The 12,133-nt window shown below is 49.1% G+C and overlaps 1 protein-coding gene across 2 annotated transcripts in view; it reads left to right on the top strand.

The window, feature by feature from the left end:
- The window catches only part of itga10 (integrin, alpha 10), a 79,876-nt gene extending 68,274 nt beyond the window's left edge, over window positions 1-11,602 (top strand). For both annotated transcript variants that reach the window (XM_067975817.1, XM_067975816.1), the window contains exons 25-30: window positions 183-296; window positions 929-1,036; window positions 2,533-2,646; window positions 8,255-8,350; window positions 9,128-9,241; window positions 10,329-11,602. In XM_067975817.1, coding sequence (XP_067831918.1) covers window positions 183-296; window positions 929-1,036; window positions 2,533-2,646; window positions 8,255-8,350; window positions 9,128-9,241; window positions 10,329-10,400 — 618 coding nt within the window. In that variant the 3' untranslated portion in view covers window positions 10,401-11,602. The remainder of the gene's footprint in view (window positions 1-182; window positions 297-928; window positions 1,037-2,532; window positions 2,647-8,254; window positions 8,351-9,127; window positions 9,242-10,328) is intronic.
- The last annotated feature ends 531 nt before the right edge of the window (window positions 11,603-12,133 follow it).

The following is a 12,133-nucleotide window of genomic DNA, read 5'->3' as shown; positions in this document are numbered from 1 at the left end:
TCTGTGACGATCCGCAGTACTGTGGAAACGTTACAGGTGTTATGCAAAGCTATGGCTAACTATGCTTTTCTTATTTGAATCAATGCCTTAGTGAGTGGCTGCTATAGTGTCAGGCTGTCTGCGGCCATGTGGAATTGCGTTGTGAGTCAGCAATCTTTATTGGATCTTATTTGTGTTTTCAGATCAAAAACCTTGGCTGTTTTTCAGCTGAAGATCTGGAAGCTAAAATCTCCGTCCCGACCATGACCAGCGCGTACTATCACATTTCTGCAGTGACCACTGCCTTTACCGAGCCAGTAAGTACACAGCCAGCACAAGGCTCAGCCACCGAGCAGCACCGTAACCTCCCTCCCTCCCAATTAAACGGCTGACTCCCTGGAATCGTCGTTATTCCAAAGCAGAGTGGAGGGGTTTGAAGTCTGGGGTTAGAGGGGGAGAAGTAAGAAATATGATACACGTGAAGTAACATGCTTGGTGGGAAATGCAGTGCCCAGTGTGGAACTGAGTCACAGAGCAGGAAGGTGCCACGCTCCGTCCCTGGTCTGTGCTGAGTTAACTTATCTCAGGCAGGGTATCAGTTGGGGCGTTACAATTAGCCTGTGCTACAGAGCCAGGGCTCCCGGTCAGCAATCCCTGCTGGAAAGTGAGTGTGTGGATGTTGAGTGAAGATAGAATCAGGATTAACAGTGAGGCAATCCTGGTCAAATAGCCCACTGCCATTGACAAATGTCGACTGGTCACTTGGGTCAGGTACCGGAGGGCAGGCAGCGCCTTCAGCAGATGGGTAATGTTTTCAGCTGTTCACCGTTCCTCTCAGCACAGCACTCTGTGCTCCTGTGATTAGCTCCAGGGGTTTATCCACTGGTACGGTTTAGGTGGGAATTCGAGGGTGAAACTACATGCTCTCAGTAGCTCCGTCTTTTAACAGGTCACTGGAATAAACTGCTCCATGGATAACGCGACGGATCCACTGAACAGAAACCAAAACAGAGCTGCCCAGTTTCTTCCCAAAGATCTCAGACACGTGGAGCGCCTGGTAATTTCAATAAAAAGAATAATGGACAGTGGGAGTGAGATAGAGAGAGGGTAATGGATAGAGGGTAATGGATAGAGGGAGTGAGATAGAGAGAGAGTAATGGACAGTGGGAGTGAGATAGAGAGAGGGTAATGGATAGTGGGAGTGAGATAGAGAGAGGATAAAGGATAGTGGGAGTGAGATAGAGAGAGAGTAATGGATAGAAGGAGTGAGATAGAGAGAGGGTAATGGACAGTGGGAGTGAGATAGAGAGAGGGTAATGGACAGTGGGAGTGAGATAGAGAGAGGGTAATGGACAGTGGGAGTGAGATAGAGAGAGGGTAATGGACAGTGGGAGTGAGATAGAGAGAGAGTAATGGACAGTGGGAGTGAGATAGAGAGAGGGTAATGGACAGTGGGAGTGAGATAGAGAGAGGGTAATGGATAATGGGAGTGAGATAGAGAGAGGGTAATGGACAGTGGGAGTGAGCTAGAGAGAGGGTAATGGACAGTGGGAGTGAGATAGAGAGAAGAACAGGTGTTGGATACGGAGTGGACAGCGGGTTAACTGGAGGATGGTTTGGTTTGTGGCCATTGATTCGTACCTCAGAGATTTCAGGAGGGGAGAAAGAAAGCTGATGTTTCCCCAATTCACTCTGGTGTCTGAGGGGTGGGGGCTCTGTCACCCGGTGATGTTCTGAGGGGTGGGGGCTCTGTCACCCGGTGATGTTCTGAGGGGTGGGGGCTCTGTCACCCGGTGTTGTTCTGAGGGGTGGGGGGCTCTGTCTCCCGGTGACATCCTGAGAGTTGGGGGTCTCTTTCACCTGGCGTTGTCCTGAGGGGTGGGGGCTCTTTCACCCGGTGTTGTCTTGAGGGGTGCGGGGCTCTGTCACGCAGTGATGTTCTGAGGGGTGGGGGCTCTGTTACCCGGTGATGTTCTGTGTGGTGGGGCTCTGTCACCCGGTGATGTTCTGAGGGGTGGGGGCTCTGTCACCCAGTGATGTTCTGAGGGGTGGGGGCTCTGTCACCCAGTGATGTTCTGAGGGGTGGGGGCTCTGTCACCCGGTGATGTTCTGAGGGGTGGGGGCTCTGTCACCCAGTGATGTTCTGAGGGGTGGGGGCTCTGTCACCCAGTGATGTTCTGAGGGGTGGGGGCTCTGTCACCCAGTGATGTTCTGAGGGGTGGGGGCTCTGTCACCCAGTGATGTTCTGTGTGGTGGGGCTCTGTCACCCAGTGATGTTCTGAGGGGTGGGGGCTCTGTCACCCAGTGATGTTCTGAGGGGTGGGGGCTCTGTCACCCAGTGATGTTCTGTGTGGTGGGGGCTCTGTCACCCAGTGATGTTCTGAGGGGTGGGGGCTCTGTCACCCAGTGATGTTCTGAGGGGTGGGGGCTCTGTCACCCAGTGATGTTCTGAGGGGTGGGGGCTCTGTCATCCGGTGATGTTCTGTGTGGTGGGGAGTTAATTAATTACCATCAGCGAGAACGGATTCATTCTTTCCGTGTTGCTGCGAACAGGACTGCAGTAACTCCTGGTGCAACACATTCACCTGTCATGTGAAGAGACTGGACAGGAACGAGGAGCTGGCCCTTCATGTCGGCTACAGGCTGTATGGCAAATTCTTCCGGACGGTGAGTTCTATGTTACTTTTAACTCCCTTTCCGGCAGCCTGGCCCCAGTGCCTTGATGTGATAAATATTATTCAATACATGGCTTCTTGCCTTTCCTAGCCCCGCACCCTGTGATTCCTCACAGGTTGAGTTCTACACTTGAGGTGTAGTGAAATATTTCGGGGTTCAGCATTGGCAGAGTGCAATGAGCAGGTTATCTGCAGGCCCATTCTCAGTCATGTGACCTGGGGGGAAGCTACAGAACGGGACAGAAACTTACAGAATGGATAAAAAAGAGAAAGTGCTGGAAATTGACCGCAGTTTCATCAGCAACTGAGAGAAACGATAGGACAAGATCAGAATTGACGGAGGGACCATACCCATAACATTTCTCTCCGATGTCGACGTGCCCATTTTGTATTTCCAGTATCTTCAGTCTTTATTTCAACTTATCTCACAAGATGGGGGATTTGTTTTGTACTTTTCTTCTTTGCATTCTTCATCATCGTTACTGCACCTCCGCACTGGGACCCAGACTGCTCCTCCGCACTGGGACCCAGACTGCTCCTCCGCACTGGGACCCAGACTGCTCCTCCGCACTGGGACCCAGACTGCTCCTCCGCACTGGGACCCAGACTGCTCCTCCGCACTGGGACCCAGACTGCTCCTCCGCACTGGGACCCAGACTGCTCCTCCGCACTGGGCCCCAGACTGCTCCGTCAGGTCCCGCAGCTACAGGAGCTACATTTCACTGGGTGCAACAAGTCCCTCAGATAACGTTTCACCCTGACCCTTTAGCCTACAACAATGTTTTATGAATGAGGGATTTGTGTGACAGGAGCACACAGACATAAGCAGATGGACGATGACGCAGCACAACATGCATCAGCTTAGCATTGAAAAAGCCCCCTGAATGGGGGCTCAATCCTTGACCAGCAGAGCAACCATGCTTTGACCTTGAGCAGATGGGTTGAAGGAGAGGCTGTTTCCCCTGGATGGAGAGTCTAGAACTAGGGGGCATAGTCTACGGATAAGGGGTTGGATAGTTAGGACTGAGATGAGGAGAAATTTCTTCACTCAAGAGGGTTGTGAATCTTTGGAATGCTGTACCCCAGGGGGCTGTGGATGCTGAGTCGTTGAGTACATTCAAGAATGAGATGGATAGATTTTTGGACACTAAGGGAATCAAGAGATATGGGGATCGGGCAGGAAAGTGGAGTTGAGGTTGAAGATCAGCCATGATCTTGGTGAATGGCGGAGCAGGCTCGAGGGGTCAAATGGCCTATTCCTGCTCCTATTCCTTATGTTCTTATTGCCCAGTTCCCTTCGTAACTATACAGTGTTTGATTGCACGGCAGGCAGTGATGCATCACTATATCCACTACATTTCAATGAGGATGGTATCAGGTTAAAAGAAAAAGCATACAACATGGCAAAGATTACTAGTAAGCCTGAAGATTGGGAAAACTTTAAAAACCAGCAAAGGCTGACAAAAAGAATAATAAAGAGGGAGAAAATAAATTATGAGAGTAAACTAGCAAGAAATATAAAAACTGACAATAAAAGTTTCTACAAGTATATAAAAAGGAAGAGGGTAGCTAAAGTAAACATTGGTCCCTTAGAGGATGAGACTGGGGAAATAATAATGGAAAACAAGGAAATGGCAGAGGAATTGAACAGATATTCTGTATCTGTCTTCACAGTTGAAGAAACCAATAATATACCAATAATAGTAGAAAATCAAGGGGCAAAGGGGAGGGAGGAACTAAAAACAATCACTATCACTAGAGAAAAAGTACAAGGTAAACTAATGGGTCTAAAGGCTGACAAGTCCCTTGGACCTGATGGCTTGCATCCGAGGGCCTTAAAGGAAGTGACTACAGAGATAGTGGATGCATTGGTTGTAATCTTCCAGAATTCACTAGATTCTGGAAAGGACCCAGCGGATTGGAAAACTGCAAACGTAACAACCCCATTCAAGAAGGGAGTGAGACAGAAAGCAGGTAACTATAGACCAGTTAGCCTAACATCTGTCATTGGGAAAATGCTAGAATCCATTATTAAAGAAGTAGTAGCAGGACATTTGGAGACTCATAATACAATCAAGGAGAGTCAACATGGTTTTATGAAGGGGAAATCATGTCTGACAAATTTATTAGAGTTCTTTGAGGAAGTAACGGGCAGGGTGGATAAAGGGGAACCAATGGATGCAGTATATTTGGATTTCCAAAAGGCATTCGATAAGGTGCCACATAAAAGATTACTGCACAAGATAAGAGCTCATGGTGTTGGGGGTAATATACTGGCATGGATAGAGGATTGGCTAACTGACAGAAAACAAAGAGTCGGGATAAAAGGGTTATTTTCAAAATGGCAATCTGTAACTAGTGGGGTGCCGCAGGGATCAGTGCTGGGGCCTCAACTATTTACAATCTATATCAATGACTTGGATGAAGGAACAGAGAGTCTTGTGGCCAAATTTGCTGATGATACAAAGATAGGTGGAAAAGCAAGTTGTGATGAGGACACAAAGGGCGTCATTTTAGCACCCGCTACCGGGTGCGTTCCTGGCGGGGGGGCCCCGAAAATCGGAGAATCCCGGTGCGGTACCGGAGCCCGCCCCGAACCCGCGCACTTCCGGGTTCCCCGCTGACGCGCCGGCGTGCGCACGCAGCCCCCGCTGGTGGGAATCCCACAGGCAATTAAAGCCAGCGGGATGCCACTTGAAGGTATTTATTTAGTATTTCAGGTCATTAACTGACCTGATTAAAGGATTATGTGGGATTTTAGAGCAAACTGGGACTGTTTCCCACACTGGAGGAAACACTCCCAGTTGAAATGGACATGTTGCAACTGTCAGCCTGTGGCAGCTGCAAAGGTCCATTTGACAGGTGGGGGGGGGGGAGACCCTCACTCATTGCAGGAGGCCATTCTGTCACTTGGGACAAAGTTTGGCCTCCACCACCCTCCTCCTGACAGTCAAAGTCACCAACCTGCACACTTACCCCGGGGTCCAGAGACATGTACCTACCTTGCGGACCCCTCAGATGTACATCTTGCGGATGGGGGCCGCCGAAGCTGCAGTCATGACCTCCTTGGAGGGCGAACAGCATCACCTGCCTCGCCATCCACGCCGTCCACCTCTGACACGTGGAGCTCCACAACACAGTGCTGTGACACATCCACCGGTACAGCAGGAGGGAGGGCTACCACAGAGAGAGATGCGTCGCAGAGGGCACTACCCTCGCCACAGGTTCCACAGACCGAGGCTCAGCTTCCTGGACCTCTCTGAGCAGCAGTGCACACGGAGGCTCAGAGTCACTCGACATGTAGTCGTGGACATCTGCAGCCTCTTTCATGCCGAGCTGCTCCTGGCTGGCCCGAGCACCATCTTCTTACCTGTCACTGTCAAAGTCACCACTGCCCTCAACAACTTCTCCTCCGCATCCTTCCAGGGTGCAACCGGGGACATCGCCGATGTCTCTCAGTCGTCTGCGCAAAAGAGCCCTGCAAATACACCTACACCCACACTGCAGTGACACAATGGGTGGCATCAGTTGTGGGTCCTCATAGTGATCCTCAGGAGAGGGCATTATTGCACAAACCAGACAGGATTCGCGAAGACATGGCAGTAGTGGTGCCAATATAATATGTGATGTGAGTTGGTCAGAAATTCAATATAAGTAACACCCATGACAAACCCTCAGACACCCTTGTGCATCCCCTTCATGCTCACGACACGTTTGTCTTACGCTGCCTACTGCACATATGTGATGCATGCCCTGTGGCTGCAGCACAGGTAGTGGCAGGTTGAGTGAGGCTGGCCGTGAAAGAGATGCACGAGAGGGTGAGTATGAGAGAGAGCCATGAGATTGTATGAGGATTGGGTTGAGTGGTAGTGGTGGGATGAGTACTGGCGAGGTGAGTAGGTGCAGGTAAGATGAGGATGAGGTTTGAGTGGGTATGAGGGGTGATGTGACAGAGTTGTGTTGGCAGTGCTGAAGGAGATGTGGGGTGGGGACGGTGATGTGGCAGACGGAGTGTAGGGGAAAGACTACGTGTACTCACTTTGGCTGACCTACTGAGGTCATTGGAGCGCCTCCTGCACTGTATGCAGGTGGGCGATATGTTGGTTGCACTGGTGACCTCCTCTGCCACCTCGAGCCAGGCCTTCCTGGTGGCAGAGGCAGGCCGCTTCCTCCCGCATGTCGGGAGGAAGATCTCTGTCCTCCCCCTCCTTCTCACCCCATGTATTGATACCTGGAGTGAGGCATCATTAAACTGGGAGCAGCCTTCCCCCTGGGCTGCTCCATGCTGTAATTTTTTCTATTTGTTGCAGCATCAGTCAGTGGAGGACTGCCCCTTTAAATAGAGCGCCTCCAGCTGACAGATCTTACTGCGCATGCGCAGCCCGCCCGACGCGCAGATCAGCAGCGGGGAACCCGGAGGAGCAGGTAAGTGGATCCAATTAGTGGATTGGATCCTACAATCGCGCGGGAAAGTGACTAATTTCACCGGGCGCGTTACCTACGCACCCGATAGTTCCCCCACTGAGAACCCGCAGCCCTGCTAACATCGGGCCCAAAGTGTCTGCAAAGGGATATTGACAGGTTAAGTGAATGGGCAAAAATTTGGCAGATGGAATATAATGTGGGAAAATGTGAAGTCATCCACTTCAGGAGGAAAAATAAAAAAGCAAAATATTATTTGAATGGAGAAATACTACAAAATGCTGCGGTAGAGGGATCTGGGTGTCCTCGTACATGAAACACAAAAAGTCAACATACAGCTGCAGCAGGTAATCTGGAAGGCAAATGGAATATTGGCTTTTATTTCTAAGGGGGATGGAGTATAAAAGCAGGGAAGTCATGCTCCAACTGTACAGGGTGCTGGTGAGACCACACCTGGAGTACTGCGTACAGTTCTGGTGCCCTTATTTAAGGAAGGACATACTTGCATTGGAGGCAGTTCAGAGAAGATTCACTAGGTTGATTCTGGGTATGGAAGGGTTGTCTTATGAGGAAAGATTGAACAGGTTGGGTCTATACTCATTGGAGTTTAGAAGAATGAGAGGAGATCTTATTGAAACATACAAGATTCTGAGGGGACTCGATAGGGTAGATGCTGAGAGGATGTTACCCCTCATGGGGGAATCTAAAACTAAGGGGCATAGTCTCAGAATAAGGGGTCGCCCGTTTAAGACGGAAATGAGGAGGAATTTCTTCTCCCAGAGGGTCGTGAATCTTTGGAATTCTTTACTCCAAAAAGCTGTGGAGGCTGAGTCATTGAATACATTCGAGGCTGAGTTAGACAAATTTTTGATCAGCAAGGGAGTCAAAGGAAAGGGCGGAAAAGTGGAGTTGAGGTAAAAATCAGATCAGCCATGATCTCATTAAATGGCGGTGCAGGCTCGAGGGGCCGAATGGCCTACTCCTGCTCCTATCTCTTATGGTCTTATGGTCTAAGGCTTGGACACGCTTGCCTCTTGATGAGTTTTTACACAAGCACTCTTGTACATACTGCTCCTGAACCAGCTGGGGACTGCGGGCTGCCGATGGTGGAGCCCCAACTGCCAGTTGCTGTGTGGGCTTGGAGGAAGTGCTGAAACTTTCAACCCCTCTTTTAACAGGCAAAGTTCAAATCCCTGAAAATGGTGACCACCATCACTCTGGACGTACAGACACCTCAGGTCTTGATGGTTGCAGAGACCGCGCGGTATCGAGAGGTGAGCAGCATTTGTTGTTAACTCACAATGGAATAAAAGGGAAGTTAATTCAGACCCTAGGGGAATCAAGGGATTTGGGGATCAGGCGGGAGTTGAGGTGGAAGATCAGCCATGATCTGATTGAATGGCGGAGCAGGCTCGAGGGGTCATATGGCCTACTCCTGTTCCTGTTTCTTATGTTCTTATGGTCTTAATTGCATTCTGATACCTAAAGCTCTTTGTTAAAATCCAGAATGTGCAGGTGAACATAGTCCTGAATGTACAGCCAGACAGAGAGGGTCGAATCCTCAGATCCAGGGATGCTAGAGTCTGGGAATGGGACTTCTCCCACTTCTTGTACCCAGTGCTCACATAAAATACTCCTAGGGCAGATATGTGGAACTCACTACCACATGGAGTGGTTGAGGCAAATAGCATAGGTGCATTTAAGGGGAAGCTAGATAAACACATGAGGGAGAAAGGAATAGAAAGATATGATGAAAGGGTTAGATAAAGTACGGTGGGAGGAGGCTCGTGTGGAGCATAAACACCGGGATAGACCAGTGGGGCCGAATGGCCTGTTTCTGTGCTGTGCATTCGGTGTACTGTACGGGTTAGATACAGAGTAAAGCTCCCTCTACACTGTCCCATCAAACACTCCCAGGGCAGGTACAGCACGGGTTAGATACAGAGTAAAGCTCCCTCGACACTGTCCCAGCAAACGCTCCCAGTTACAGCAGGATTTTGGAGAACTTGTGCTCGTGTCTTGCTTGCTGATGTACCTAATTTGATGTCTAGGTGACTTTAGAGCTGATCAAACCAGTGGTGATTGCCGTCTCTCTGTGGATCATCATTGGCAGCACGCTCGGGGGCCTCCTGCTACTGTCTCTCATCGTGTTTATTCTGTGGAAGGTAAATCTCTCTGGTGTTTGTTTATAGGCGCTGGGCCCATTGTTAACATTCAAATCTCAGAGAGAAAGACACTGAGTGACTTGGGGCAATCAACTAGTTGGGAATGTCATCGATGCAGACAGTGTAGATGGGTTCAGGAGACGTGATGTGTTTCTGAGAGAAGAGACTGGGGAGTATGTTAAGAAGGCTGATCAATCGTAGGAACATATGAAATAAAGGATCGGGGAAATGACAATCTGGTCCATTAAGCTTGTGCCCTTCAGATATGCTGCAGTCACTCCCTCCCCCCCCCCACCTCTGTCATTCCCCCAAAGTCATGTAATCTCCCAGAGAAGGAAAAACCTGTTTAAGAAAAACTTGGGAGAATTCCTCTCCAACTCCCTGAGGCAATCAAGCAAAGCTGAGGAGCCTGTGATAATCCATAAATCCTTCTAATTCCAGTTAACCCACAATTTACTCTCTATCTGGAAATGTCCTCCTCTCTCAGCAACTCGTCCAGCTGCCTTCTGAATGGCTGAGGTTATCTACACTCCCCGTGCTGTGGTAATCTATTTTCTCTGAAAAGACATGTTGCCTGATGTCTAACCAAATTCTTTACCTCGGAATATTACATGCACGTGCCCCCATTTGTCCCATCTTCATCCATCTTAAGTAGCCATCATCATTTTAAAAACTTCAATCATATCTTCTCTAACCCTCCACTTCTCTGATAAACACATCCCCAACCCCTGATAACTGAGATCCCTAGGACTGTGCATCTGGTTAGTCGCCTCCTCTGTACCTTCTCCAGGGCCTCAATATTCCCCCAACTGGTATGGGAGCTAAAACTGGACACAGTGCTCCAAGTGTAGCTGTATCACGGCCTTATGCAGCTAAGTACATTGTTCTTATGTTGTATGATCAAAAGGTGATGGGCTTGTTGGCCCTAATAGTCTTTCCTGTCCCTAAAATGTGATAACACTCCTAGCTGCAAGATCGAGAGGTGAAGAGATGGGGATGGGGGCAGTGAAGGGGTTGGTCCTGGTGTGGGAGTCTGGCCAGAAAGAAAAACTCCTTACATTAATATAAAAAACTGTTTCCCCCACAGTGTGGATTCTTTAAGAGGAAACCAAAGGAGGAAGAAGGTGAGGACAAGGATGATGATGAGAGAAAAGAGTGAGCCCGAGGGTGGCCCAGGAGAGCACCCAGTACACTCAGCAGCAGGAAACACTGACATGCCAACGCAGTCCCCATCGCACACAGACAGACCACCACCAGCTTTCTTGAAGCTTTTTTCAATTTGCAAATGCCCCTCAGAGGGGCTGTGTGATCTTGGGACCAATTCAGGGGTGGGGGTGCCAGGAAACTTAGTTTTCTGGTGGTTGTGAATTATGAGACACAATCTGTACGGTGGATTTCACTGCATAGTTTAAAAGCTGTTCCTATTACTGCCGCCATGTTGAACACTGTTTCTGCTGCCCTAGACTTGGCAGCGTGTGGTGTACATCTCCTGTCATATTAACCTCATCAGGCAACACAGCTCCTTTAACTCATTCAGTCCTTACCACCCCCACCCCAGTGAGGCTGCTCGCTGCATACAGCCTCTACCCACTCTGCACAGCTACAATCACGCCACCTGTTGCCACCTTGGGACGGGAGGCCTGTGCTGGAAATGATGCCAAATGACATCTTTGGTCATAATTAAATGAGTTGAACGTGAAATGTCTGCCCATCAACATGATGCAAACCAATTCATATCGACCGAGTGAGTCCGAGATCAATTACGTAAGGAAGGGGAATCGATAAGAAAGCTCCCGCCATTGACCCCAAGGCTCCTGGACACTGGTGTGGACCATAGAACACAAAATGTATATTTACATTTATTCCAGGTTCTGTTTTTCCTTCCCCAGTCCTTGCTGTTAACCGTCAAAGGGCGAGGGAATGCTGGGACCTGTGTTCAGATCCAGCCCACACCAATGTGATGAAGGCCCCACGTACTCACAAATCCGGGACACAAACATTCAGGAGACGAGAGAACAAAAGGTGTTTATTCAGGTATCTTTTTGCCTGGGTTTGAAGCCAGAAATGTCAGGCAAGGGTCACGACTGATTGTAACTCTTAGACCCCTTCCCCTGCCCGTTGTGTGAGGAGACCTTCACCCAATCATTTCTGGGCTTGGTTTGAAGCCAAGTGTAAGAAGTGAAAGCTCAGTGGCTGAGGGCAGGATTGTCTGGTCCCAGCCCTGTCCTCTCATTTACCCCTCTCCCATTCCAGCTTCTCACTCACACTGAAGCACTCACAGCCAAAGGAACAAATATTTACGTGCACTTTATTTAAAGCTTTGTTTTTTGAAAATAAACATTTAAGGAAATAAAACCAAATTTGACATTTTTATCTCATTATTGTACGCACAAAGTCAGAACTTACCCCTTTTATATTCAGCAGCATCTTGGATTAGAGAATGAGACAGATGGGGACAGTAATATCCCGACACTGATTATCCTTGAGATTCTGGATATTAAGGCCATGATTATTGAGCCACACAGACCAGATGTCTGTGCTGAGTTACACACTAGACTTGGCATCAGGTTCCTGCTCTTGCACACTGACTTCTGCTGGGAATTGCGTGTTGGGTAACAGGCAACGAGGATATAAGATCCTTGCTCCTGCCGGGCTCAGGCGTGTGAAAGATGGTCCGCCTGTACTGATGTATGTTTTCCTGCATTTTTATTTCCACTTTACCTATTGTATGTTAACAGGATTCCACCTTATGCACCAACATTAGCAGCTGTGAAGCTTGAGCAACACACTGTGTAGTGTTAAACCTTCAACTTTCTGCACTTGGATAGTTTCCGATTGCGACTGTGCCACTTGGACAGGGTGGGAAAGGCAGCAAGATTGGAAACTGAGCAG

This window comes from Heptranchias perlo, chromosome 44 (genome assembly GCF_035084215.1).
Source record: "Heptranchias perlo isolate sHepPer1 chromosome 44, sHepPer1.hap1, whole genome shotgun sequence".
Taxonomy (NCBI): domain Eukaryota; kingdom Metazoa; phylum Chordata; class Chondrichthyes; order Hexanchiformes; family Hexanchidae; genus Heptranchias; species Heptranchias perlo.
The sequence above is the reverse complement of the archived record's forward strand: the minus strand, read 5'-3'. Positions and strand labels throughout refer to the sequence as shown.